The 27,841-nt window shown below is 41.3% G+C and overlaps 3 protein-coding genes across 12 annotated transcripts; 2 read left to right on the forward strand and 1 right to left on the reverse strand.

The window, feature by feature from the left end:
- The first annotated feature begins 1,120 nt into the window (after nucleotides 1–1,120).
- fam76b (family with sequence similarity 76 member B) lies at nucleotides 1,121–6,147 on the forward strand. 3 transcript variants are annotated; one of them, XR_015131263.1, is made up of 11 exons: nucleotides 1,123–1,677; nucleotides 3,045–3,109; nucleotides 3,218–3,272; nucleotides 3,422–3,577; nucleotides 3,656–3,840; nucleotides 3,956–4,006; nucleotides 4,087–4,164; nucleotides 4,267–4,402; nucleotides 4,487–4,588; nucleotides 4,972–5,171; nucleotides 5,263–6,147. XR_015131263.1 is itself a non-coding variant. In XM_086308362.1 (10 exons), exons 1-10 carry the CDS (start codon nucleotides 1,591–1,593, stop codon nucleotides 5,059–5,061), a joined length of 1,002 nt encoding a protein of 333 aa, XP_086164488.1. In that variant the 5' UTR covers nucleotides 1,121–1,590; the 3' UTR covers nucleotides 5,062–6,147. The 3 variants fall into 3 exon arrangements, 2 of the variants coding, with proteins under 2 accessions (XP_086164488.1, XP_086164487.1); XM_086308362.1 differs by having other exon boundaries at nucleotides 1,121–1,677; nucleotides 4,270–4,402; nucleotides 4,972–6,147; XM_086308361.1 differs by having other exon boundaries at nucleotides 4,972–6,147.
- A 1,129-nt stretch (nucleotides 6,148–7,276) lies between these two features.
- On the forward strand, nucleotides 7,277–22,460 carry taf1 (TAF1 RNA polymerase II, TATA box binding protein (TBP)-associated factor). Of its 7 annotated transcripts, none has more exons than XM_086308363.1 (41): nucleotides 7,277–7,588; nucleotides 7,953–8,067; nucleotides 8,205–8,328; nucleotides 8,399–8,515; nucleotides 9,436–9,555; nucleotides 9,730–9,974; nucleotides 10,072–10,287; nucleotides 10,387–10,629; nucleotides 10,710–10,950; nucleotides 11,127–11,234; nucleotides 11,315–11,482; nucleotides 11,591–11,718; nucleotides 11,937–12,044; nucleotides 12,128–12,301; nucleotides 12,407–12,580; nucleotides 12,732–12,836; nucleotides 12,936–13,136; nucleotides 13,221–13,362; nucleotides 13,568–13,698; nucleotides 13,776–13,856; nucleotides 13,941–14,090; nucleotides 14,179–14,298; nucleotides 14,464–14,639; nucleotides 14,731–14,960; nucleotides 15,055–15,262; nucleotides 15,704–15,875; nucleotides 16,050–16,261; nucleotides 16,360–16,468; nucleotides 17,619–17,717; nucleotides 17,813–17,990; nucleotides 18,092–18,159; nucleotides 18,280–18,402; nucleotides 18,498–18,590; nucleotides 18,691–18,775; nucleotides 18,867–18,934; nucleotides 19,681–19,797; nucleotides 20,063–20,170; nucleotides 20,528–20,623; nucleotides 20,721–20,949; nucleotides 21,062–21,233; nucleotides 21,469–22,460. In XM_086308363.1, exons 2-41 carry the CDS (start codon nucleotides 7,954–7,956, stop codon nucleotides 21,686–21,688), a joined length of 5,973 nt encoding a protein of 1,990 aa, XP_086164489.1. In that variant the 5' UTR covers nucleotides 7,277–7,588; nucleotide 7,953; the 3' UTR covers nucleotides 21,689–22,460. The 7 variants fall into 7 exon arrangements, with proteins under 7 accessions (XP_086164489.1, XP_086164491.1, XP_086164492.1 ...); XM_086308365.1 differs by having other exon boundaries at nucleotides 15,704–15,869; XM_086308366.1 differs by having other exon boundaries at nucleotides 14,731–14,954.
- On the reverse strand, nucleotides 22,117–27,834 carry LOC147320415 (SLAIN motif-containing protein-like). Of its 2 annotated transcripts, none has more exons than XM_086308374.1 (7): nucleotides 26,691–27,834; nucleotides 26,299–26,435; nucleotides 26,078–26,197; nucleotides 24,875–24,964; nucleotides 24,546–24,788; nucleotides 24,012–24,143; nucleotides 22,117–23,888 (listed from the first exon to the last, which is right to left on the reverse strand). In XM_086308374.1, exons 1-7 carry the CDS (start codon nucleotides 27,083–27,085, stop codon nucleotides 23,620–23,622), a joined length of 1,386 nt encoding a protein of 461 aa, XP_086164500.1. In that variant the 5' UTR covers nucleotides 27,086–27,834; the 3' UTR covers nucleotides 22,117–23,619. The 2 variants fall into 2 exon arrangements, with proteins under 2 accessions (XP_086164500.1, XP_086164498.1); XM_086308372.1 differs by having other exon boundaries at nucleotides 22,118–23,888; nucleotides 24,012–24,146.
- Nucleotides 27,835–27,841: the final 7 nt, after the last annotated feature.

A 27,841-nucleotide genomic window follows, 5' to 3' on the forward strand; every position in this document is an offset into this window, starting at 1 on the left:
TGGCAACAGCTTAATTTCTCAACGTGACAATGATCCCAAATACACTGCCAATGCAGTAAAAGCATAGCTGAAAAGAATAATATGTAATGAAACCCTATCAGTCAAGCTTGCTACTGGATATACTGTATTTCCATTTATGTTTGCAAACAGGAATGGTTTTATAAGTGGAGGGCATTGACTTTTTTTTCACTAGTTTTATATTTTGCAACTCTTCCAGCATGGACGTTATGAATGTTATGCTGCCTGTAATATCAATTAGTATGACCAGTTTGGTGGTGGATTAGTGATGGTCTTGTGAGGATAATTCATGAAAAGATACACAGGCCTCTGCAGGCTAGGCAACAGCATCCTGACTACCATTAGGTACCAGGATGCAGGTTCAGGCCGTACACTGCTGCAGTGGGTCCTCAGTTCTTATTGGTGCACAACAATGCCCAGCCTCAATGTGGCAAAAGTATGCAGGCAGTTCCTGGAGAATGACAGAATAAATATGATTGACTGGTCCTCATGCTCACCTGACCTAAATTCAGTCCACATCTAATCCAATCCACACAAATCAAACAGCACACTTCTGGGATTTTAAGTTTTAGTCCATCAGACTACTGACAGTGTGAGGTGCAAACTGACAGCAGTTTGCACCTCACACTGTCTAGGAGCTCAGTGATGCCCTGATCCAGATCTGTGAGGAGATCCCCCAAGACCCTATCCATTGTCTCATTAGCGGCATGCCCCGATGTTGTCGGGCATGATTGCAACCTTTTTTGGGGCCATACAAACTACTGAGTTTCAGTAGTTCAACTTGCATATATACAAAAAACCTGAAATAGTTATTTTAAACAGAATAGAGACATCTGTCTGGGATAGAAAGACTGGAAAACGGTTTAGAAGTACAGGTATCAGATACTGTTTAGGTTCCTGATAGCTAAACATACACAGTGGCTATTGGATCAAATAAGATAACATTATTATTGAATCACTCTTTGAAAAATACCATTCTTTGTTTAAAAATTATATTTCCATTGCACTCCGGGTGTAGCGTGTGAGAAGACGAAAACGTGTTAACTGAATCCTGGCACGTGATTGGCTCTGCAGATTTCAAACTTAAATCCCGCGTGCGGCTGTTGTGTCGCGATAGGTTTCCTTTCTTCTTCGGGAGCCGTCGGCCGCTTCCGGTTACATGACGACGACGGCGTTTATACAAAAAGAGAGAAGGAAAACACAAGGAAAAACACCTTTCTTGGCGAGAACAGCGGAAACTTAATACAAATCGCCAGATTGCTGTTAATGGATTGCTTATGTGTCAGCATAACTAACGACTGCTGACAAGTTAGCTTGGCTGGAAAACGTATGAGCAGTGCAAGATCGCAGATATTTGGAGTTTATTGTTCTTCGCCTGCTTCCTCCAGCTAGGCTATTTCTGTGTTGCTGTACGCTACATAGCCAAGCTAGCTAACGCTGGATGCCAACACGGTGTGTGCTCCTGGTTGTCAGTTAGCGAGCGGTTAGAAAGGAAAGGAAACCGCGCTGTTAATCGCTTTACCGCTGGACTCCGCTATCCGCTTCTAGCTCGTTGGCTTTAGTTGGGCGAGAATGGCAACTACGGCATTGTACGCCTGTACGAAGTGTAACCAGCGGTACCCCTTCGAGGAGCTGTCGCAGGGCCAACAGCTGTGCAAGGTTTGGGAGTGTATGTGTGAGTGAGAGAGAGAGAGAGAGAGAGAGAGAGAGAGTCTGCTTGCAAACAAGAATAATCAAACAATCACGACACGAAAGAGTGAAGGAGTGTGCGGGTGTTTTTTGTTTGTTTTTTGTTTTTTGCCGCCGGGGTGTCACGGTGCTACAACAAGTAGCAGGTTAGACAGGCTCACATTATGTAACAAGTTGGAAGGCAACCGTATTAACGTAACCATGTTTAGATCACTTCTGTACATCGTGCTCTTTGTTTAAAGCGCAACAACACAACCATACCACATGTTTACCTGTTGAATATTTGTTCCCGGTAAATAAAATAAAAAATGTAGATTACATGTTTGGTAGTCTTTCTCGTTTGTAGCTGAGGAGCAGAGTTAGTTTATTGGCAAAGGAAAAAATATTTAAATGGAGAAAACCTTGAAGCAAACCTGGCTGATTTTTCCTTTAGATGTTTTCTTCCATAGGCCATGGCTTTTCTTTGCATTAGTGCCGTGCGATACCAACCAAATATAGAGCCAGCATGGCCGATACCAGTACCGTTACTTTTAACCTGTAAAGGTAGCTTATGTAGGAGAGAGCAGTGTGTCGTGATTTATGAGATGAGTAGTCTTCACTTGGCTAATTCTGAACAAATTTTAAGGAACACTAAATCACTGTTTTTACTGTTCACAATAATTAGTTAACACAATAAAACATAACTTTCAGCTGTTCATGGATTTTGAAACTTGGTCTTTTGTAGAGCTGGGATATAAATGTGCCTGTCTGTAAAGCACTTTGGGTCAACTTCTATAGCACATTTAAACAACATGATATGAGTAACATAGATATGACAGTCAACACAAAAAGGCTCAGACATTTTTCACTGTGCATGTTTGAGGTATATTTTTTCCATTTCCAAAAAATAATGTATTTAGCACAATTCAGAAGACTACATACTGAACTTAAAGGAACACTTATATCAATCTCATACCAATACCGGCTTTGGTGTCAATACAGTCACTGTTCATATCGATCTCCCCACCTCTACTAGATTAACTGATACATTCAAGATTATTTTTAATTAATCTTTTTAAGACCTAGACATTGTCACAAAAAGTCTGTTAAACCATGATTGTTCTGTTAATAATGCCTTTGTTTCCCTCAATGGGAAACCCTACTGTGACATTATGCTGGGCTTGTATAGAGAAAATTTACATTGGTGTTTTCACAGATGTTGTAGCCAGCGCACAATACGCACCACCTGCAATGCAGTTTCCACTGTAATAGACCGCAGTAGTGCTGTTTGTTTGTCACCATTCACCAGCAGACAGTCGTGTGCCACAAAATGATATTTCTTTGTTTTTGTACTGCAGGAGTGTCGCATCGCTCACCCAATAGTGAAGTGCACATACTGCAGATCTGAGTTTCAGCAGGAAAGGTGAGATGTTTCACCTCCCAGTGATGTTTGTTCAGCTTTCATTCACGCCAACTCAATGAATTTCGTTGAAGCTTGTTTTGGCTTGAAACCGGTCTTTATTCTTTGCAGTAAAACAAATACAATCTGCAAGAAATGTGCCCAGAACGTCAAACAGTTTGGAACGGTGAGTAGCAAATTTCTCCTGGTTTTTTGTAATACTAGCTGTATTTGCTAGGTCCTGCTTCACTTTTTGCATTTTCTTTTTTATTATTATTTATTCATTTATTTATTTATTTATTTATTTATTTATTTTTCGTTTGTTTGTCTTTGCAGCCCAAACCTTGCCAGTACTGTAACATTATTGCAGCTTTTATCGGGACAAAGTGCCAGCGTTGTACTAACTCAGAGAAGAAATATGGACCTCCACAGACCTGCGAACAATGCAAACAGCAATGCGCCTTTGACCGTAAGGAAGAGGGGAGGAGAAAGGTAAGAGTCTGAATTGCTTGCAGTCTACTGTACAGTTTAGTAGCAAGTTTTATGAGCTAATATCACCTCCTGTTTCAGGTGGATGGAAAACTTCTGTGCTGGCTCTGTACGCTTTCCTACCGCCGTGTCCTGCAGAAGACTAAGGAGCAGAGGAAGGGCTTTGGTTCCTCCAACTCTTCATCCCTGAATGAGAAAGACCACCACTCCAGATCGCACCATCATCATCACCATCACCAACACAGACACAGCAGTTCTCACCACAAGTATGTCATCTGTTGTATCGCCTCTTTCCTCGCATGTTTTGTCCCCAGGCTGCTCAGTCAGCCCTTCAAGTTTAAAAAACACATAAATGTTTTATGTGTCTGTCATATGCTGCAGGCTGAGTGGGAGCCTGAGTCCTGAACAGGAGCAGGGACTGTGGAAGCAGAGGTAAAGCTGCCTTCTTATTTAAGGCTCTTATTGAGTTTTTATTCCCAGAGTGAACACTTCCTTTTTCATCTGCTCTGCAGCCATAAATCGTCTTCAATCCAAAAGGAGACTCCAAAGAAGAAACCAAAACTGGAGATGAAGCCATCCAACGGGGACAGGTACGACAGATGTAGCACATTATGTGCTATATTATGGTTACATATGTTTTCCTTTATGCCGTTCCCATTGTTGGCTTCATGCTCATTTCCTTCTCCCTCCAGTAGTTCCATTACCCAGTCTATGGATTCAGGGGGAACGGACAACTTCATTCTCATCAGCCAGCTGAAGGAGGAAGTGATGTCACTGAAGAGACTTCTGCAGCAGAGGGATCAGACCATCCTTGAGAAGGACCGAAAGGTAGGTTAATCTGCCTCAGCTGACCTCTGCTTTTGCTTTGCTTTGTTTGAGGGGTTGATTTCTAATGACCAAATTCTCTCGTAGCTCACAGAGCTCAAAGCAGACTTTCAGTACCAGGAGTCAAATATGAGAGTGAAGATGAATCAAATGGAGAAATCACACAAAGAAGCTATGGAGCAACAGCAGGTAGGAAGACATGTGTGACACTGAGGGTTTCAGATTCTTACTCCTCATTAGTATTAGTCTTCACCTGTGTCAGTTTTAATTGCCCAGCTGTTTCCAGTAGGTGTGGTAATGTAGCCATTTGATACACCAGAGAAACAATTCATGGGAATTATGTTCTGCAATGATGTAAAGGTTATAATGGATTAGTATTATGATAATAAAGGGATGGTTCACTGTGTCAGCTGATCCATTTCCGTCATCATCATCAAACGTGTCGGTCTTAAATTGTCTTTATAGTTATTTTCTAAGTGTAACAGTGTAAAAGTGTGCATGTTACTAATTGGATTTTTTTTTTAACCCTATATGCCAACATTTATAACTCATTATGTATTTTGTTTCCACAGGCTAAGAACAGGGAGTTGATGAAGCAAGTGGCTGCGCTCTCCAAGGGAAAAAAGTTTGACCGGACAGGAAGTTCACTATTGTTACCCTAACAATAGGCCGGCCAGGGTGACAACACAGAGCGGCTTCATTTTTTGTAACACTGTGAAAGTCTCTCTCCTGTGTTTCCTCATTGCCATCGACATCAACTACTTCTAAATTGGTAAAAAGCCAGAGACCATGTTGTACATGGAAGTGAAATGTTAAATCAAAGAATCCTTCTTTCTCTAATTAAATAAATCAATGTATTTTAGATATTTTCTGGCGGCTTTTCCACTGGATCATAGGATATGACTTTGGATGTGGTGGAGGATGGAGTCCTTTTTTTTTTTTCTTTTTTTTTTTGTTTTAATCAAACACTGCCGGGCCAAAACAAAAACCATGGTGTGCATACAGTATGTGGAGAACGTTGTCAATGCAGCCACTTAATGTTTATGGATGTCATGCATTTTATTTATTCAACTGTATTTCTTAGCTTTTTTTTGTATTTCCTCACAACATACTAAGAGAATATCCCACATTTTGGGGTTTTCTTCAATAGTAATTAGTTATATTTTTGTAAATGGACACGATTGTGGAAGACAGATGCTCCTTAACGGAGACCATGTGCAACTTTACAATGTATGCAAACGTGGGAAAGGCGACCACTGAGCTGCTGCTCGACAGTAGAGAAATCTCTCGGTTAACGGTTCATAAACATAAAACCAACCAATGAGCACTCAGAAAGGCCGTCTCTTGGCTGCCCAGTTACTCACTGTGTGACAGCTGTAGTGCTTTGCTGTTTCTCTTTAGTGGAACGATTGTAATACTGCATGATTTTACTGCCAGATACCGGGTGGCTTTGTGGTCAGACTTTTTCTTCCCCTGCCCCTCTTTTAATTAGTTTTTTAAGAGTCACTTGTAAATGTATCACCGGGGTCAGCCAATGTATTTAAACTATTGCTTGTATCTGTTTTAGTGAGTACAGTATGTGTATGGTAAGGCCAGTTGAAATTAACATGTCTGTAGAAGATGCTTTTTAAACAAACACACCTATCACCCTACATTACTGGGCTGGTTTCATACTGTGGTGTCCAGGATCACTTTTGTACTTTTCCAAACCAAGTGTTTTAAAACTATTAAAACTGGCTAAACTGTTACGGTGTTCTCTTTGACTTTTTATTTTACTTATTACTCAGCGGGCCTCTATTATTAATGCATAGTAGTTTACCTTTATGAACATGTGGAAAAGAGGGAGAGTGAATATACTGGGTAAAGGATACTGAATTTAGACCTGATGGTAAGGGATAGGGTGAGATGGAGGCAGATGGAACAGCTGAAAGAAGAATGCTTGAGTCCATTGAGTGAGGAATGACATCTGTGTCAAAACAAAAATATGTACGGATTGTAATGTTTTTAGTAGCTTCCAGATGTGATTATGCACTCCCTGTCACCACCAGCAGGTAACTTTTTACCAATGGGCTGGGTTTGATTAGTGTTGTTGTTTTTGCTTTTCATATTTCTTTTTTCTTTTCTTTTAATGCATCACAACATCACCCAGAGGTATCACTGGGTATTAAATTAAAGTACAGACTGACACTGGTTCAACTTTGGTTGACAATTCCGCAAAATAATTCATAGTTTTGACGTAAAGTCATTGCAACTGTTCGCATTCTGTTGATAGATTCTTCTTATTTTAAACCGGAATTGACTGTACCTGAAAAGAGGTAGTATCAAATACTTGACATCTGATATAGAGAACAAATAAATAATATCTGGTGCACACAAGTTCTAATTTTTAGAACAATAAAAAGTGAAAACCGTAAGACCAGTAAGTTTTGAATTCCTCTTGAAAGATTTTCAGTAAACACTGATTCCCCAACAGCTTTAGGGACGCCATGTCACAGAAAGTATTTTAAGATGTGTGTACTGTAAGGGCATATAATTAAAGTTATTTGCGATAAATTTAGCAAATTTTGAGTTAATGTAGGAGTGATGGTTGCATTTGGCTAGTTGATTAAAATGGGCTACAACACAAAACCATAAAACTGTAGTGAATAGAGTATGAAGTATAGTCGAGACTGATTCGTTTTATTTTTATGGAATGAGTACGGGCAAAAATTCAATATCATTAAATTTATTGTAACTTAATACTCAAGCGCAAAGAAAATGACAGACGTTTGCGAATTACTAGTGAAAAATAGTGTACCTTTTGTAGCGAACTCCACTAATTCCTAGGTTTTAGGGAGTACCTGAATGCGTCACATTTATTCATCCGGGTCACTGGGACTTTCCGCAGTTTGGCTAGTCCAGTCTGCAGATTGCTGCAGTGCTTTACAGTAATGCAAATAAAAACAACCCTTACCCGAATATGTATATACTGCGTTTAATGAGTTAAAGTGTTTATTGTTTGACTTCGTAAAGTTAGTCTAGGGCCAGGGTAAAATATGTTTAAGTGTACGGATTTTAGTCACCGTATTACAAGTTGTTTTGTCTAGCTAATATGAGCTAACTTACTTAGCCTCATCTATTAGCATTCAGAAGATAAATCGAGCTGGCTAAATCAAAAGCGTACAAAATCTAAAAAGAACTCAACGAAAGGTAAGTGGCAGTTGACTGGAGTTTTATTTTATTCACGTTTTACAGTCATAAGTTCAGGCTAGCTAACTAATATTTAGGTTAACTTTGTTTTGATTGTAGCGCAGCTAACCTAAAGTTAACAGGGTTCAGGTCACAGCTCATTTCTCATTTGTTTTAAAAATAAATGACAAAAAAACAGATTGAATGATGTTACTCTCTAATCTTGCGATTTTTTTTGCTACTAATAAGCAATAGTAGGGACACTGAAATAAATATAGTACGTCTTGGCAGTAAAATGCAAAGAATTACGGAAATCAGTTTATGAAGACCGAGGAAATTAAATTAGGAGGTCCAAATGCTTAAACTCTAAATGTTGTCCTTGTAGGATGTCGGACTCGGACAGTGACGATGATCAGGATCGCCCTTTTTCTATAACTGGCTTCCTTTTTGGAAACATCAACGAAGATGGCCAGCTAGAAGATGACAGTGTTTTGGATAACGTAGGTGTTTGTGATACGTTTGTCTGCAGAAACATTTAGTAGCACGTTTAAGCTGGCAAACTTAAATTTTCTTCAACAGCTGTCTGCTTTTACTGTTCATTGAAATGTTTTGTTTCTGTCTTATTTCCTTATATCAGGAGTCCAAAAAGCATCTAGCTGGTTTGGGTACTCTGGGTCTGGGCTCACTTATTACAGAGATCACTGCCAATGAGGATGATGATAAGGAAGAAAACAGAGACCCTACCAGCGTGGATGCGGAAGGTGAGGTCACATATATGAAGCAAATTAGGAGCAGTATTGTGCAAAGTTTAAAATAATTGACCTTCTCCAGGTTGGGTGAAGAGCACTGAGGATGCAGTTGATTATTCTGACATCAGTGAAGTTGCTGAGGATGAGACAAAGAAGTACCGTCAGGCCATGGGGTCTCTGCAGCCCAGCAGGAAAACAGGTGATCAGCAATGTTACAGCTCTTACAATGCTTAACTGTGGAGACAATGAGGCTGGTATTGTTTGTACTTTGTCAGTAGATGATCAGTTAAAACAAATCTTTTGAACATTTTATGTCAGTTGAGGATTTTATGACATTTTAACATCCTTAAGGTGGATGCAGTCTTTGAAAAAACAATCCGGATATTAGATTTTTCTAACACTTACACAGGTAAAGGTTTGTTAATTAAGTTTGTAATTAAGTACGCCTCATGTTTCAGTGGCTTGTGGAATCACCTTTAGCAGCAGCAACTTGAGATAATAATCTTCTGTATGACTTTCAGTGTCTCACATCATTGTTGAGGAATTTTGGTTTAGTCTTCGTCAGCACGTTCCTTCAGTTCATTTAGGTTTGCAGACATGCTCCAGAATTTCAATTAGATTTAGGTCTGGACTTCGCAACACCCTGATTCTTTTCTTTTGCAACAGTTCTGTTTTAGATTTGCTGCTGTTGTTAGGATCATTGTCCTGTTGCATGAGCCATTATTGGGCCAGCCTTTATCTGTCACACAGATGGCCTCACATTTGACTTTGGAATATTTTGCTGTACCGAGGAGATCACGGTTGACTTAATGACTGCAAGATGAGGTGTTTGTGCTAATATGTTTTGTTTGGTTTTGCCAAACATGGAACTGTGCATTATGGCCAAATATCTCCACATTTGTGTTGCACGGTCTGACCTTGGGGTGAGTTTTCTGGGACATCCCCTCCTGGGTAGATTATGGCATTGTGTTAACACACAACTGAAGTCATCAGCCAGTTACCCTTTTAATTCCTATGGAAACAGTAAGGATGTACTTAGTTTTTCACATGGCTGCATAGTCCTGTGTTTTTCCTCATGACTATGTTAATAAAAAATATTTTCAAACTCTTTATTCCTAGACGATGAGGATGACTATGATGCTGATTGTGAGGATATTGACTCTAAGCTCATGCCCCCTCCACCACCACCAACTCTTCCTACATCTAAGAAAGAGGAACCCTCCACTCAGAGCACAAATGGCAAGTACATAGTTGCTTGTGATTACTTCGTAAAAGTTTAATTGGGTTTGGAATAGTCTTTCTCGCAGAATGTATTATATTAAATTGCAATACATGTTTATTTTGATCAAATAATTTTCATCACAAACTTTGATGACCTCTACTGCTCAATTGATTTATTACTGTCACCTGCAGCAGTTGGGGAAGATGGGGATGGCATCATCCTGCCTTCCATCATCGCACCATCCTCTACAGCAGATAAGATTGACTTCAGCAGCTCCTCAGACTCTGAGTCAGAAACCGACCGTCCTTGTCAGGGTTCAGGGGCCGGTGGTTCTGCGGACATTCTCACACTCCCTCTGGCTGGCATCATGCAGAAAGATGCTGCCAAAGCGTTGCCAGGTGTCACAGAGCTCTTCCCAGAGTTTAGGCCTGGAAAGGTACAGCATCTTTATTTACACATACTTAAGGTTCATTTTTATCAACATTTTAAATTGAAGGAGATTATTAAATCCATTTCCTTGAATGTGCTGGCAGGTGCTCCGGTTCTTGCGCCTGTTTGGCCCTGGAAAGAATGTGTCATCGGTTTGGAGGAGCGCCCGCAGGAAAAAGAAGCGAAAACATAGAGACCATCAGCCTGGGACACCTCCTCCAGAAGGAGAACCATCAGAACAAAGCCAGGAGAAGAAATCTGGATGGGTTTATGAGTACGCTCTTCCTCCTCCTCCAGAGCAGTGCCTTTCTGATGATGAGGTAAGTCTTTGCTGCATGCTTGAGTAATATCAGCTCTTAGCAGTTTTTTCTCAGTATGTCAGGTTAATCAGCACTTTACATTCATTCTGCTTTGTCCAGATAACCATGATGGCTCCAGTAGAATCAAAGTTTTCACAAACATCTGGTGATGGGGACAAGGAGACAGAGTCTCGGCCTAAAGTAGCAGAATGGCGATATGGTCCAGCCCAGCTCTGGTACGACATGCTAGGGGTCTCTGAGGATGGAAGCAATTTTAACTATGGGTTCAAGCTTAAGGAAATGCAATCCAGTGAGCCTCAGAAGCAGGATACGCCTAATGAAATTACAGAGACTTCTCAAGAGGTATGCAGATACAGACATCTCTAGCAAAAGGAGGTAAATGATACTGATCATCCTGCTAAAGTTGTGAAATATATCCATAGGTCCAGATGCAGGAGGACAATGACATTGTCGATGGTAATGATGATGATGATGAAGATAAAGACAGAAAAGCTTTGGAAAATGAACTCTTCCTCATGGTGACTCAGCTGCAATGGGAGGATGATATAATTTGGAACGGGGAGGATGTGAAACACAAGGGTACCAAGACTCAGCGAGCCAGTCTTGCAGGATGGCTACCCTCTAGCATGACCCGTAATGCCAATGCTTACAACGCACAGCAGGGTAAGATAGCTGGAAAAATTCAGAAGTAAATCTTTGTGGGTCTTTTTTTTAATGCTAGCAGAATACAGTACTGTGGTGTGCTATTGTTGTACGAACATTGATAATTGATGGTGGAGGAGTCTGGTGTAATATTGAGTGTGTTTAAAAAAAGCTCTAATATCTGTTTAATTTTAAAGGTCTGACAAGAAGTAATTCTCAACTGGTCCCACCTACACCTCCACCCATGCCCAAAGCTGCTTCGATTTCTGGTTTGAAGCGGGACAAAAACAGCCACGATAATCAAGGTCAGTTTACGCTTTTGGTCACATTTCAGTCCTTCCTGTTTCAAGATAATTTCTCACTGTTTGTTTTTGACCCATCACAGCCTCCCAGGACGAAGACTGTCTTTGGTTCTCCATTTTTCCTATTGATAATGAAGAGTTGGTATACGGACGCTGGGAAGACAACATTATCTGGGATGACCAGGAGATGGATCACATGCTTGACCCACCTGTTCTTACACTGGATCCCAATGATGAGAATATAATTCTAGGTATAGTCAAAAATCTTTATCTGCCACTTCTTCTGTTATGTTTTCACTTGTTTTAGGCTTTTTTTTTTTTTTTTTATTAAATCTGTGTTATGCTGCTCTCACTTGAAGAAATTCCTGATGAAAAGGAGGAGACTACCTCCCACTCGCCATCAAAAGAGAATAAGAAGGAAACTGCAATCAAGAAGAGCCGCATCCTGCTGGGGAAAACGGGCGTGATAAAAGATGAGCCACAGCAGGTATGGGAAAGGCAATCTTGATAATTTGGTGCTGATTTGTACCGGAGATGTGGTTTGTTTGAAGAAAAAGGTGAAAATATCTAAGAGGGAATAAAAAGGGCTACATAAAAAAAGCACGACTGTAAAACGGAAATGCTCAGGAACATTTTTACACTTAAAAAATTGGAATTATAGAATAGCAGCACTTTGAGTGCTATGTATGCTTTCTCTCAACACAGAACATGTCCCAACCTGAGGTCAAAGACCCCTGGAATCTGTCCAATGATGAGTTCTATTACCCCAAACAGCAAGGCCTGAGGGGAACCTTTGGTGGCAACATCATTCAGGTAAATGGTAGTTTATAACAGTGAATATAAAGCTTAAAACAAATTGTGTTGTGTAATATGAAAACTTTTTGTCTTGTTGACAGCACTCCATCCCAGCCCTGGAGCTGCGGCAGCCCTTCTTTCCCACTCACATGGGACCCATGAAGCTTCGCCAGTTCCATCGTCCAACTCTGAAGAAGTACTCATTTGGAGCTGTGGCTCAGCCGGGTCCACACCCTGCTCAGCCTCTGCTCAAACACATAAAGAAGAAGGCCAAGGTATGTCCTCAAGCACTATTACACTGTGAGTGTAGAGATAAATATTTAGTGTTTAAATGTTGTCATTTTAGTGTTGATGTGTACTGAATATATAATCTTTTATAGATGCGAGAACAAGAGCGGCAGGCAGCAGGAGGTGGAGACATGTTCTTCATGCGGACCCCGCAGGACTTGACAGGCAAAGACGGAGATCTGATTCTGGCTGAATACAGCGAAGAATACGCCCCTCTCATCATGCAAGTTGGCATGGCAACCAAAATCAAGAACTACTACAAAAGAGTGAGCTTGACATTGGATTTGTATTGTACTAACTTTGCACTTATGTTCTGCTCTGCTGAGAAAAGTGATTTTTAAAACATGATGAAATTCACCAGATCATCAAATTGTTATTTCTCACTCAATATTATGACGCTGTTACTGTGCTTTTCAGAAACCTGGAAAAGATCCTGGAGCACCCGATTGTAAATATGGAGAGACTGTGTACTGTCACACATCCCCTTTCCTGGGTTCTCTGCATCCCGGACAACTTCTTCAGGTCAGCACCGTATCAGCGAAATAACCAGATCTGTGCATATATATAAAATCTCTGTTCTGTGATCATGGCAAACTGTATGATGGTGTGCCTTTTCCTCAGGCTTTCGAGAACAACCTCTTCCGTGCTCCAATCTACCTTCACAAGATGCCCGAGACTGATTTCTTGGTTATACGAACACGACACGGCTACTACATTAGAGAGATTGTGGACATTTTTGTAGTTGGTCAGGAGTGCCCATTGTTTGAAGTTCCAGGGCCGAACTCCAAACGAGCCAATACTCACATCAGAGACTTCCTTCAGGTATTTTTATTTATATATTTCTTTTTTATTTAGAGCTCGGCTGTTGTCTGCACATAGCTGACCTATCACTTCTGTGTTCTGCAGGTGTTCATTTATCGCTTGTTCTGGAAGAGTAAGGACCGGCCGCGGAGAATCCGCATGGAGGATATAAAAAAAGCTTTCCCCTCACACTCAGAAAGCAGCATCAGGAAGCGACTTAAACTGTGTGCTGACTTCAAACGCACAGGTAGACTTCACACGTTTGACTGTGTCGATTGTTTAGTGATGATCATCATGGATTAGACTAACTTGTGTTGAGTCGGGGAAATATTTGGGGCATAAAAAGATTCTGTGCACTTTGAAGTTGCATGGGGTCAGCAGTGCGCGTGTGTGTATGTGCGCCTTGAAATGACAGAGTGATGAAATGATTTGTGTGCTTGTCCTCATGGCAGGAATGGACTCAAACTGGTGGGTGCTGAAGCCTGATTTCAGACTGCCAACAGAAGAAGAGATCAGGGCCATGGTTTCTCCGGAGCAGTGTTGCGCTTATTACAGCATGCTGGTAGCAGAGCAAAGGCTGAAGGTAACAGCTATTACCTACATGTATCTTCATTTGTATTTATTTAGTGTCTGTTTCATCAAGTTTTTTCACCCCTTAAGGATGCCGGATATGGTGAGAAATCCTTCTTTGCTCCAGAGGAAGAGAATGAAGAGGACTTTCAAATGAAGATTGATGATGAGGTATCAACTGAAACTCTTCCTCACAATAAAGTTAACTAATACAGACTTGAGATGACTCCATGCTGACTCTGTGTCACCCTGCAGGTGCGGACAGCTCCTTGGAACACAACCAGAGCCTTCATTTCTGCCATGAAGGGAAAGTGCCTGTTAGAGGTTACAGGTGTGGCTGATCCTACAGGGTGTGGAGAAGGTTTCTCCTATGTGAAAGTGCCCAACAAGCCCACTCAACAGAAGGTCTGAGTGTCTGAAGTCAAATTCTGCCGCCTCAGCGTTACTTATATGACATGTAATGCTGACAAGTTTGTTTCTGGTGATTTTGCAGGATGACAAAGAGCCACAACCAGTGAAGAAGACAGTCACAGGGACAGATGCTGATCTGAGGAGGCTCTCACTGAAGAATGCCAAGCAGCTGCTGCGCAAGTTTGGTGTGCCAGAGGAGGAGGTGAGACCAGGGTGATGTTCAAGCACTTTAAAGAGATGCGAGACATTGTCAACCTTTTTCCTGATTAGGTTTGATCTGAACAACCAATAGAAACACAGAAAAGGCTTTAGTTTTAAGATTATTTTTAAAGGTTCTAAAGTGATCCTGTTTTTGTCTGTGTGTCAGATCAAGAAACTGTCACGTTGGGAAGTTATTGACGTGGTCAGGACCATGTCCACAGAGCAGGCACGCTCAGGCGAGGGACCCATGAGTAAGTTTGCCAGAGGGTCTCGTTTTTCTGTTGCTGAACACCAGGAGCGTTACAAGGAAGAGTGCCAAAGGATCTTTGACTTGCAGAACAAGTGAGTTTCCAGTACAGCATTATGAGTGTTTTATTCAGGATCCTGCCTCTGCACACTTTAACTTCTGTATCTTATTGCACCCCCACCTCAGAGTGTTGGAGTCTACAGAGGTGCTCTCAACAGACACAGACAGCAGTTCAGCAGAGGATAGTGACTTTGAGGAGATGGGTAAGAACATTGAGAACATGCTGCAGAACAAGAAGACCAGCACCCAACTTTCCCGTGAGAGGGAAGAGCAGGAGAGGAAGGAGCTGCAGAGGATGCTGATGGGTGAAGAGAGCGATCGTGACAAGGGGCGCAAAGAGCGGCGCAAAGGTATATGTAAGTGTCCTTTTGTGATATTAAACACAGTCTTAATGTTAAGGACAAAAAATTGAGTATATAACTGTGAACTTTACTTCTCTTCACTCTATAGCCAGTTCCTTGTCCACCAGCTCCCACAAAGATGATGACACATCCTCCGTCACCAGCCTGAACTCCTCGGCCACGGGACGCCGACTCAAGATCTATCGCACCTTCAGAGATGAAGACGGCAAAGAGTATGTGCGCTGTGAAACTGTGCGTAAAGCTGCAGTCATCGACGCCTACACCAGGATCAGAACCACCAAGGATGATGAATTCATGTGAGTGTGACTGTAATTAAAGTCAGTTTAATTAAAAAATAATTATTTGGTTCTTGGAGGTATCCCATCGGACTGGTTCTGTATTTATTGGTGCTATTATGTAACAGTTAAAATAAAGTAATTTTGACCCAGCAAAGTCTATGTTTATAGAGCTGTGGTTAACGCACAGAAACCAGTGATACCAGTGATTATGACTCACAACTTTTTCACGACTTTGTTTAAAATTCAAATTAGTTTTAATATTTTTGATACATCTGTTAAATATGCAGAAACCTTTTCTTGTTGGTGTTGTATGGTGTAACCAGAGGATTAATCTAATTCATGGGTATGGATTAAATTACTAAGAAGGAAAAAAAATGGACTGTCACTTAACTCAGACCTCTTTTTGTAAACCTGTGAATGTTAAAGGTCCTCGTTTTTCTTCTTTAAATCTTTTTGCAGACGAAAGTTTGCCCTCTTTGATGAGCAGCACAGAGAAGAGATGCGGAAGGAGCGCCGGCGTATTCAGGAGCAGCTGAGGAGGCTGAAGAGAAACCAGGAGAAGGATAAGATCAAGGGGCCTCCAGAGAAGAAGACCAAGAAGGTCAAAGAGAGACCAGACCTCAAGGTAAAAGTAAGCTTGCCGATTCAGTACTATATGCCTTTCTTTCACTTTTTCCTCACAAGCTTCATGGTAATGCACAAAATTCAAAACCTACAGCCAGTTTTCCTTGAACAGTTCTTCTACTTATAATATAGCCCTGCTAGATTATCCTCGTGTTCCTTAATGTTTTCCTCTTTTCCCTAGCTAAAGTGCGGTGCATGTGGCGCCATTGGACACATGAGAACAAACAAGTTCTGCCCACTTTACTATCAAACCAATGCCCCACCCTCCAACCCAGTCGCCATGACAGAGGAGCAGGAGGAGGAGCTGGAAAAGACAGTCATCCACAATGACAATGAGGAACTGATTAAGGTGGAGGGCACCAAGATTGTGCTGGGCAAACAGCTCATTGAAAGGTATAAAAAATTAGATTTAAATTTCCCATGTTTTGCAAACTATGTTTTACTCATTTGCTACATTTACAATAAATGGATCTGTGTCTAATTTGCTACAGTGCTGATGAGGTGCGCAGAAAGTCTTTGGTGCTCAAGTTCCCCAAACAACAGCTACCAGCAAAGAAGAAGAGACGTGTAGGCAGTGCAGTCCATTGTGACTATCTCAATGTAAGCATCCTTATACAGATTGTTGCCATACAACATTATGATGATGATGATGATAAAAACTTTACAAATAAAGGTCTTATATATTTATTCCTACATTACACACATCCATAAACACGTTATATGTGAACACAAGCCCAAAATAACGTATGAAAGACTAGGGAGAAGCTAACCTATAGATCTGAGTTTTCAGCTACCACTAATTAGCTGACCCGAAAGGCTTACAGCAGCGTGCCCTGCAAACTCATTCTTTTCTATGTTTTGTGCCACTCAATTAAAATTTTGTGCGCCAATTGGGGAGCATAGAAAGTCAAGCAGGGTGCACCGGCCAGAGCAACAGAAATTTGGGTCATTTGCTTGACCTAGCGGTTAACACAGTGTATGCCACCTGTGTGCATGCTATTTCCTGTGTGAAAGGGTCTTGGGGAAATGCTGTTGTAAAGTTTAGGAGCTACAGGTTGAAAAGAGTGGTTTCCACTGGATTTAAAATAAGAGTGTGGAACACTTGAACAGATGATCAGAGAGGCTGGCTGCTGTTACAAGGACTCAGCAGGCCTTCTTTGTAGGACAGGGGTGTCAAACATAAGGCTCGGGGCCAGAATTAGCCCGGCAAAGACTTCAATCTGGCCAACTGGACGACGCTGGTAAATGTGAAGGATGCATAGATTTTGAGCTTTTATCTATTATTTAATAAGTTTTAGAGCCTCTCTTTTGATAAAGAAGCCCCCTCAATTCCCATTCATACTAGAGCAAAGTAATAGATAAACAATTAAATGACAGAACATTCCTGTTTTTTCACCATCTGCTATATAATTTATTAATTATATTTTATTTTTTTACAGTGGGTTCACAGAAAAGCAATACATTATCTTTGAATTAACAAAGTCTTTTTATTTTATAATTACAGGACAGTCTGGGTAATGAACTACAAAAACCTTTCTGTAATATTACACATTTATAGTGTGTAAAATTTCCCTGGTCCAGCCCACTTAAGATCAAAGTAGTCTGTATTGGCCAACAATGTAAAATGAGTTTGACATCACTGTTTAAGGGCGTTATAAGTGAATACAATTGTAAAATGATCTGAATTTCACTGGATTGAAGGTGAGGGTCACTGTAATAGATGATTTAAGTCTTTTTTTTCTTTTTTCAGAAACCACACAAGGCCATCCACCGCAGGCGCACAGACCCCATGGTGACCTTGTCCTCTGTGCTAGAAAGCATCATCAATGACATGCGGGATCACCCCAATGTAAGAGGCGTCTACAACACGTTCACTTTACCTTAAAATTCTGTTCTTTGTTCCTATCCAGCTTCACCTTTATTACATCTACCTCTTCATTGTAGACATACCCGTTCCACACGCCAGTCAATGCCAAAGTTGTGAAGGACTACTATAAGATCATCACGCGGCCCATGGACCTGCAGACACTAAGGGAGAATGTGCGCAAGCGGATGTACCCGTCGAGGGAGGAGTTCCGTGAAGCAGTGGAGCTTATTGTCAAAAACAGTGCCACCTACAATGGTAGAGTTACAGGAACACACTTAACAGACTCAGCGTGGTTTCAGTGAGATTTCAAACCTTCATCAGTTCGTTGAGATGGCTTTCTGTTTTTGTCTCACCAGGGGCAAAACATCCAATAACGCAAGTTGCACAGTCCATGCTGGATCTGTGTGATGCTAAACTGAAAGAGGTGAGTGGATGTAAACATCATTGCCATGACCATGATTTGGTCTCCTCCCCCCCCCCCCCCCCCCTTTTTTTTTTTTTTATTAGGTTCCTCATCAACTGTCAAATCTGTGTGTGTTTGCAGAAGGAGGACAGGCTGGTGAGGCTCGAGAAAGCCATCAACCCTCTGCTAGACGATGATGATCAGGTGGCCTTCTCCTTCATCTTGGACAACATTGTAACCCAGAAAATGATGGTGGTTCCTGATGTAAGTCACCTCCTTCAGTCGGTTTGAGAACAGTGATCCGTATAGAATCGGATAATAATCTAAGGCTCGTTCTTCCACTCTTCCCCTCTTTGTAGTCGTGGCCATTTCACCATCCCGTCAACAAAAAGTTTGTGCCGGATTATTATAAAGTTATTGTGAACCCCATGGATCTGGAGAATATCCGCAAGGTGAGAGGCTAACAGGATGTCAGACTTACCTAGAGTCATTTAATATTGGCAGCAGCATGAAGAAACACCCTGTTTGTGTGTCTGTGTTTAATTTCAACAGAACATCTCCAAACATAAATATCAGAACCGAGAGACATTCCTTTCAGATGTCAGTCTCATCCACACCAACAGCATCAAGTATAATGGTAAATGCTTTTATGGATATATTTTACCTCAGCATTTAATTTATCTTAAAAGAAGTTTGACTAACTTGACTATCTTGTGTGTCTTTGACAGGTTCAGACAGTCCTTACACCAAGACAGCTCTCGAGATTGTTAATGTGTGCAAGCAGACTTTGGCAGAGGTGTGTAGAGGATTTTTAGGGTGTTTTCACACCTGTAGTTTGTTTATACTGGAGCTGTTCACACTGAGAAAAATTCAGATGAACTCCAAGCAAAGTAAAATGTGTCACTACAAACCACATGACAATTTTCAGTCTGCTTTATGGCCAAATGTGTCTGGGCTGGGAGCACGTTTATCCAGGTGCTGTGTCATTTCGCAGCTAGTTGCTAGGCCATACAGACTTTCGCACATCTATAGTAGCCCAGAATACAAAGCATACATGGCTACAGGAAGTGGTTTTTAGCTCAACTTTTGCAACGTGCACCTTGTAGTTGGGTCAGATTGAGGTTGCCAAACAAGCTTCTCTGGAGTTCATTTGGAACTCCACACCCGAGTGCAATTACTGTGTTCACATCCGCACAACCAAACTGCACCAAAGTGGAAAACAAACCAGTTTAATTTAAACTAGCTAAACACTACAGGTGTGAAAACACCCTTACTTTGCCCTTTTGAAGTTAAATAAGGCTGAGTTTGATTGAGCAGTTTCAAAGCAAAGTTAGGAGCAAATCAAAGGCAGTTTGACTCGTAGTTTTAAAAATGTTGCATTGACACAGAGTGGAAATGTGAAACCCAGGTGTGTAAAATCAGACTGTGAAATATTTGGAGTAATTACAGAATTGTGTTGCTTGTAATGTATTTTTAACAGATCTAAACAAGAAGAAAAAAAACAACCGCTTTAGAAATAGTCACCAATTATTGTGTTTGCAGTATGATGAGCACTTGACTCAATTGGAGAAAGACATCTCTACTGCTAAAGAGGCAGCTCTAGATGCAGCAGACCTAGAGAGTCTGGAGCCAATGACGCCTGGGCCATACACACCTCAGGTAAGACAGCATCCAGGGCCTAGTTCCTTTAGGCCAAACCAAGTACTCTAAACTTTTGTGCGTGCAGTAGCTTCCTTGCCACTCCTTGTATTGCTTCTCCTTCACTTGTTCTTTGCACTAACTCTCCTTTCCAGACTTTCACATTTCATTTGTACAATCTAGTTTCTTTACCGTAGTGTCTTCTTTTTTCCAACCTGTTCTCCTCCTTCGTTCCTGCCCTCTTTGCCGTGTCTCTTTGTCCGTGTCTCTGTGCGGTGTTGGCCAGCCTGCTGATTTGTTTGACAGCGGGGCTTCGGGGAGTCTGCCCAGAGAGCCCAGCAGCCTTTTCTCTGAAGGACCTCTAGTGGGTGGTCCAGAGAAGAGAGGGGGGCAGGTATGGAGAGACAGAAATAAGTCTTGCAGCCACATGCCCACCCCTCTTGTATCTATCCTCAAAGCATCCCGCTTCAGTAGGCATTTCTGTTGTACCACCTTCCACACAGGTGACAGTTTTTTTTCACCCTTGATTTGTTACCTGTCTGTGTGGCTGTTTTTACTCAAGTACTGCAGACCTGTCTGATTGATGTCTGATTGAGGCAAAGGGGCAAATTCATACTGCACTTTGACCTGATTCTGCAGACATTGTCCAGAGATCACATGTGAAAATGTCAACAGTAAACACCACAGTAAACAGTGACAGGCCATCTTTTAGACAAGTTTGTTTCCTGACCCTTTTCATTCTACCTCTCAGGGACGGCACAGCAGAAGACCAGGGGAAGAAGAGTCTGATGTGGATATTGAAGGCTTTGATGAGGATGACGATGGCAAACCCAAGACTCCTGCTCCTGTAAGAAATACAGATTTACTGATACTGAGCACATACACACAGATGTAAACTGCCTCCGTTCTTATTTACCTCATGTTTTTGTGACCTGTGTCTGAAGGCAGAGGATGCAGAAGGAGATCAGGAGTACGAGGACGATGACGAGGAGTTGTTGCTACCTCCTCGCAGGCGGGTGCATGACCAGGATGACGAGGAGGAAGAGGAGGAGGAAGAGGAGGGCGACGGAAGATCTAATCGCCCAGCTCAAGCTAGCGTGCTCTATCAGGATCTGCTCATGTCGGACGTAGAGGATGATGCCAGCGAAGAGGAGGGTGACAACCCGTTCTCTTGTAGGTTCACAATTATTCTCCAACGTTCAGAATCTAAATAGCAAAATCTGGTGGACACAGAATGTCTTTTTCTCTTGTAAAATGTCCTGATGAAATGCGTCTCACCCTCCAGCCATACAACTATCAGAGAGCGGCAGTGACTCGGACAGAGAGGTTGATGTGCGACCTGCGCCTCCACGGAGAACTCAGGAGACGGCCCGCATGGGCATGGAGCAGGACGAAAGTATGATGTCATACGAAGGGGATGGGCCTGATGGGCCACACATGGAAGACAGCAATGTCAGGTACAGCAGACCAACTGACCACAGTGAAAACATAAGAATGTAAATGATGGCAGTCTCCTTATCACAAAAGTGCATCTGGAAATGAGGATTTTAATGAGGGAAAAAATGACATTTAAAGCTTAATTTTCATTGTCATGAAGTATTTAAATAGTTTTATCGTATGCATATCTGTACCACTGAATCATTCCATGTCCTGATGTTATTTTAAAATCTCTTTCCTTGGTTTTCATCTCAGCTACGGCAGCTACGAGGAGACGGAGAGTCAGAGTCAGATGCAGCCATCTAGTTTGGGAAATGGAGAAGAATACGGCATCAGCGAGGAGGAGGAAGACGAAGAAGACGAGGCACGGAGGAGAGGCCCAGCTGTGCTCTCTCAGGTCCAGCTCAGCGAAGATGAAGAGAGCGAAGAGTTCAGATCTATTGGGGGCGAGAGCGACATGGACTCTGACAATTAGCTTCTTTCGATTTCTTCTTCTGCTTCTTTTGCTCCAGAATCACGAAAACTGAAACAGTTTTAAAAATGAGGAAATGAGATCTTAGGTAAATATGTGTACAGTGTTATTTTGTAAATGACCGTGTTAAACCAATTGTAGAAAAAAAACTGCACCTTGTAAATTTCAGTTTGTCTTTTTATATATGGTTTCTTTGTTTTATCCCATTTTGCTTCAGTTAAATGTTATGGAAGCTTCTTTCCATCACTCAAAAAATAAACATTTTTTACCACCTGTCAGTCAAAAGTTAGTTACTTTAGAGAGTTGACTTAATCAGAGGTTTGAGTTAATATGCGATAATAATCCATTTTGAGGTCAACCAAAAACTTTGGCCAAGCAAAAAGTGTTTGGGGTTTCTTTCAGTTGGTGGGGAAGAAAAAAATGAAGACACAATTTTCTTTGTTTTTTTCTAATACTAAATAAGCTGTAGCTCCTCTTTCTCAGTTTTGCTTATTGAATGAACAGAATTCCAGTAAGAAGTGATTGAGAGGGATTCAGATCCATGCAGTTCAACTTCCCTTTTGATATGTTAATATTTAACTCGTGTTAATATTTGTCCAATCCACTAGTCATTTATCATCAAACATAAAGTAAAAGCGATGGAAAGTAATCATTGAGGTGGAATATGACAGGACTTTAATGACTGTGGTTACAGTTGGAAAATTGTTGTAGATATTTTGACACACCAACAAAAAACAATTATAAATAAAACAAGCGCAAGCTGATCAAATAATTACACTTCTGTATGCATTTCATTTTTCTCAACTATGTGGTGTTCTTATAGTGCCTGACGTTTAGTGACACACTGGAGCTGCTGTTAAGTGAATTCACGAACAAGGTCATAAACACAGTGAACAGCAGAGGGTACTCCAGCACACACTGAATGTCAGGTTTCATTATCTCAGCTACTATAACGCACTCATTTATTTACTATTACCATGATAAGCATCTGCACAGTGGCTTTTGTCTCCTATTTTAATTGAAAATGAGACATCATTAATAAAAAGAAAGGTCAATGTAAAGTCCACTGGGCCCGAGCTGACATATAGGAACATAAAATGGAGAAATACACCATCCCCTACAAACTCAAAGATAACTCCATGGCAAGTGCACAAGCTGGTGTTTGGGTAAGGATTCGGGTTACTCTGAAAAATCTAGGAGAAATATGTCAATTGGGTTAAAATAAATCATGCTCAGCGATACAAAAACATTAGCAAACAAAGGTGGCCTCTGAAGTAGTGAAGCTGCACCAACCCACATCTCTGTTTCCTGGAAACGCTTTGTTTGTGATGTCAGATTGTTTAACAACTCCAACTACTACGTAAAGGATACCCGTTTAGTGTTTCGTACTTGACGATGACAGACGGCACACTTCCTGTTGCAACAGCTCTGCAGAGAGCTGCTCATTCAGCTCATCGACCACACTGATGTCTATATTCATACTTGTAATCTATGCATGGTAGTTTGTGTACATGAGCTGTAGCATGCTTGCAAAGCCACTGATAATACAACCTACTGGCTCTACTGTCAGTATTTCTAAGATGTCTCATATGGGTGAATTTATAGGATATCAGTGCTCCTTACTTTTCTACATTCCTGTGACTTTAACACAAAACTTAAAAACCACATGATTTAGAGCACTGTGGTTGTGTCTGCCTGCCATTTACCAAGAATCTCTTACTGAGAAAGATGAACTAGATCTTTGCACATGTAACTGAAAAAGCATATGTTTGCCCGGAGCAGCATACCACAAAGGATTCTAATATAGGCCCAAATTCTTTCACAATCTAAATGTATTCATGAGATTGCAGAGGCTTATCAGCCACAGAAGTAAATAATTACATTGCATCACATAATTATTATTTTATCCCAGGTAAACCCACAGGGTAAATCTTTTATCTCTGAACAGGCAAATTTCTGCCCCAAGCTACAGTGGTTAGCCTCTCAGGTGAGGTAAAAACACGTCTGTGGACAGACAAGCATCCTTTAGCAGACTGAGGAATCCGGCAGGGGCTGAGCGAGTGAGACCTGTTCATCTTCTTCACGGCCGCTGTCCGGACTGATGAGCTTTTCATCGACTGCAACAAGCTGCCAGAGTTCAATGAAGCTGGGGAAAATGATGGCAACCAGCAACTTAAGCCCTCCCCCTTGGCAGATGACAGATCTGGGAAAGAATGAATGAATTAAAAAATAAGAAAATGGCTCACATGTAGTCATTAAGATGCAGAGTTTCATATTTTGCACATATTTTCTGGTTAAGAAATAAAAACAAATAACTGATCTAAACCTGATGGAAGGTAAGCGGTTTGGTCAGCAGGTTGGCAGTCGTCGATGTCTAAACTTCGGCTGTTCCTAACAGCCTGGAGGGAGCGGAGGCTGGTACGCAGGGGCGACCTCGTCCTGCCTGGTGATGCTGCTGCTGCTGCAAAAAACACACTGAGCTCACACCGAGGTAGTATAACCTCTAGCATCTGCTGATGTTTTGGAGCTATTTTACAAAAAAAGTTTCTCAAATGAAATGTGGAAAATGCACGACATGTACCATAAGAGAAAATCAAAAATAGGAGTTCTGCCTTGTGTTTTACTCCTTCTTGTTATTTATTTTATATCTTGTTTGTACCTCACTGTCAACCTATATAAAGCTGTCTGATGAACAGAAAGCTCTCAGCTTCAAAAACTGTTGAGACCATGTCACAAAGAAATAAAAAGAAAGAAGATCCTATCAGTCGTCTACAGTGAGTAAATCTCACTGTAATCCTTTCATAGCACAAGAAAATCAATCACTTACACTGACAGTATAAACATGCCTGACTTTGTGTACCTTGGTTCTGGGCGCGTTTAAGCAGCTTGAATTGGGTGACTTGTTGATGAAGTCTGGATGGTCTGGGACTGTGGCAGCACTCCTTAACTGCTGATATGGAAGAAGTTTCGGATTTATTTCCTGGAGTTGAGTAAGCAGTGTTTTCACCAGTGGTGTTAAACGAGGGTGGAAGCATCAATGGAGCCTCAGGGTTTCTCCTCTGTGAAGCAGTGGAAGGCATCGAGACAAAGTCCTGCCTCAAACCTGAAAAATATGTACATGTTATTGACTCTCAATCAAACCTTTAAGTAGCATGCTATATCACTACAAATATTTTTTTCTATACTCACTGGCTTCCTGCAGTTGAGCCATGATGCGGACATCTTGTAGCCTGTAGCTCTTTGTTACGACATCGAGGGAGATGCTTGGCTCACTGTGACCTGTGATTAATAAATTCATAAATTGAAGACATGCACTTCAGTCTCTCAGAGGAATACCTTTTTTTTTGTTTCTACTTTTCTGTGTGCACAATATCCTCAGGAAATCAGGAAGTGTGGCTGTAATTACTGTACGTCATATATTGCATATACTGCTGAATTTTTGCAGCTTGTCAAATATACCCGAGTCACACTTGAGGAAGTTGTGCCTTGTCTTATCTCAATTATAACAACCACACCCCCAAAAGATACCCAAACAACCAAACTGCGATGAGGAATAGATAGAAAATGACCATAAAGTCTTACAGAGCAATATCAAAGCATAGACCCAATATGCAATACAAACAAACCACAAATTATATATGCATGCTGTCTATTTGCTTTATGTCTTTGTGTCTTAATCCTCTGACAGATTTTTAAGCTTCATCATTTTTTTTTCCACCAGCATATTCATCGCTTTAAGTCAGTTAACTCTGAGCTGACATAAACACACATCTGCATGTGAATATCCAGAATCTGCAGCAGGGAAGGGGACAATATTTTGTCAACTGGAAGCTTCCCACTTTCTGTTTGTAGTTCATTCGTAGTCCGAGTGCTACTGACCAATCACAGTTGAGTAGGTAAGGCTACAGGCAAGTCAACAGTCCCCGTGGAGACCAAAAGAGGGATCACATTTCAACAAAATGCAATCTTTTGAACAATCTGCAACTAACTGCACATTTATCATCTGATGACAAGCATTTTGTTTATTAGCTTTATTTAAAAAAAAAAATCTATCTTCACTGATGACCAGGACAGAAGAAAAAAATCCACAGTTGTCCCAAGAAGGTAAGTCGGCAGACTAGCTGATGGGTTACTAGGTTGTGTTTGTGCTTTTTTGTGCATGACCTGACACTGACACAACACAAGGCTGCACATGAAACAGACAGTTAGTTAACGAACTAAAACAACTGACATAAATTAAAGCTAACTTTATCCAAAGCTTATAAAAAAACTACATCATGTGTAGCTGTGCTGGAGTGTAAAGGTCATCTGTGTGTGTAGAAAAGAATGTAAGATAATGACTCAGGTTTCATGGTTGAAGTTCAGAGTATAACTTTTTAAAAAAGATATTACCTGAACTGTCAGATGTATTTGCTGCTGCACTGGCAGAGGTTTTATTCACAGAGGAGCCCACAGGGACCCTGGCAGCATGATAGGAAACTGCAGGACGTTTGTGGAGCTCACGTCTTGATCCTGACAATACAAAAAGTGAATGCCATTAAAGGAATCCTCTTTTATATCAAGGATATTTGTAAGATAATGAGTGTGTGAGTGAGTCTGTAGCGCTTGCTTGCCTTGATCCAGCATTTTTATCAGTGCACGGCATGCAGCTTCCATCTCAGGGCTGGGATTATCAAGAACATGTCGACACCATTTAAAAGCAGATTCCTTTTTCTCCACAGACGAATGCTTCCTTGGAGACTCGTATAGCCTGTGAGGAATAAGACGTTACGACTATGTAAAGAAGAGATCTGTTCAGAAGAGCTTTTAATACTGAAGAGTGCTCAGATTGAACTGTCCTGAGAAGCAGCCACCTCAAAGTCTTTAACGTCTCTTTAGAAGTGCACAAATTCAGGTTCATGTCTCTGTCATAACTCAGACTAGAAACAAGCTAAATAAAATGAAATACTTCTACATCACAAGCTGCACTGTCAGAGAATATCACTGTACATCTGATGGCATTTACCAGCTCTCCTCATCCTGCTCTTCATCCGCTATGTCAAGGATTTCCACCAGGTCCAAAGCAGTCTCTTCTTCCTGCAACTCTTCACTGTCCCAAGAGTGTTTTTCACAGCTATAATTGTGCAACATCCTGCTGGTGGCACAGTAAGGCAAGGGTGGATTGCACCCAGATTTCAAACTGTCCAGTCTTATTCTAGCATCCACAGCAAAAGACCCACTGCTACAGCTTTTCACTCTTGCCGGTTCAATATCGGCCCAGATGTTGCAGTATGCATCTGATTTACCCTGCGGCCACATACAGCTGCTTTTCAAATCACTAAAGAGAAAGTGGTGGTTCACACTTGTAGGTGGTAAATAGTATTGGCTCCAATCGCTCATCGTATGGTCCTGGAGTTCCATTTTCTGTGTGAAATCTTCAAATCTGCGTCTTTGAGCTCTCGTCCACTCTTACTCCTCCTTAATGAGGGTAGCTTCCAAACCGGGCTCTCACAACACCAGGCTAAAGGTTGGTTTAAACACAACTCTTTTTAAAAATTGTTCTACACATACAGCAACTGTAGCTTGACTTTACCTTCTGCTGACCCAGATTTATTGAGTGGAGCTGTTAAGTATAGACACGCAACAGATTGGATGGATTTAGGAAAGCATCACGAGCTTATGTGGATTAGAATCCACGAGTTGGCATTCAGGATCACACCATCAAGACTTACATGTGCGGGCAAAAAGATGCTGCAACTATTTCTGTGATTTCTCAGATGAGCGCAACACTACTTCACAGGAAAGATGTCCTCTCTGTGTGGTCATTACAGCTGTATATACTGTGCTGTTGCTACTGCTGAATGTTTGCAGTTAACAGCTGATCAAATGTACCTGAGGCACGGTAGAGAAAGTTGTGTTGAAAAGGGTGGTCAGATGCTCTCTTTTGTGCAGACAGATTAATAAGAAGGTTTGGGGTTTCCCTTACAACCATGTGAAGATCAATAACTCTCACTTACACTTGTGCATTTTTATGCAGTATGTTTGCAGAAGGCTAAGCCTTTTAGGAACATAAACCAACATCTAACTTTTTTTTTTAAAAAGAAGCAATAATGCAAATTTAGTAGCTCCACAACATCTGCCCTATAATAAATTTAACTAATGATCCTAGTATTTAAA

The sequence above is a fragment of the Aulonocara sp. 'chitande type north' Nkhata Bay genome, linkage group LG10 (genome assembly GCF_057382095.1).
Source record: "Aulonocara sp. 'chitande type north' Nkhata Bay isolate Kocher_YH1m ecotype deep benthic linkage group LG10, A_spYH_male_GT1.1, whole genome shotgun sequence".
NCBI classification, from domain to species: domain Eukaryota; kingdom Metazoa; phylum Chordata; class Actinopteri; order Cichliformes; family Cichlidae; genus Aulonocara; species Aulonocara sp. 'chitande type north' Nkhata Bay.

Excerpts from the sequence above, each read along its gene's own strand:
- fam76b (XM_086308361.1), top strand. The coding sequence starts at position 1,591 with ATGGCAACTACGGCATTGTACGCCTGTACGAAGTGTAACCAGCGGTAC. Across the intron at positions 1,678-3,044 it reads AGGGCCAACAGCTGTGCAAG|GAGTGTCGCATCGCTCACCC; the intron begins GTTTGGGAGTGT and ends TTTGTACTGCAG. Across the intron at positions 3,110-3,217 it reads TCTGAGTTTCAGCAGGAAAG|TAAAACAAATACAATCTGCA; the intron begins GTGAGATGTTTC and ends TATTCTTTGCAG.
- taf1 (XM_086308363.1), top strand. The coding sequence starts at position 7,954 with ATGTCGGACTCGGACAGTGACGATGATCAGGATCGCCCTTTTTCTATA. Across the intron at positions 11,235-11,314 it reads AAACAGCCACGATAATCAAG|CCTCCCAGGACGAAGACTGT; the intron begins GTCAGTTTACGC and ends GACCCATCACAG. Across the intron at positions 18,935-19,680 it reads GCAAGCAGACTTTGGCAGAG|TATGATGAGCACTTGACTCA; the intron begins GTGTGTAGAGGA and ends TTGTGTTTGCAG.
- LOC147320415 (XM_086308372.1), bottom strand. The coding sequence starts at position 27,085 with ATGGAACTCCAGGACCATACGATGAGCGATTGGAGCCAATACTATTTA. Across the intron at positions 26,198-26,298 it reads GATAAAAATGCTGGATCAAG|GATCAAGACGTGAGCTCCAC; the intron begins GCAAGCAAGCGC and ends TTGTATTGTCAG. Across the intron at positions 23,889-24,011 it reads AACCGCTTACCTTCCATCAG|ATCTGTCATCTGCCAAGGGG; the intron begins GTTTAGATCAGT and ends ATTCTTTCCCAG.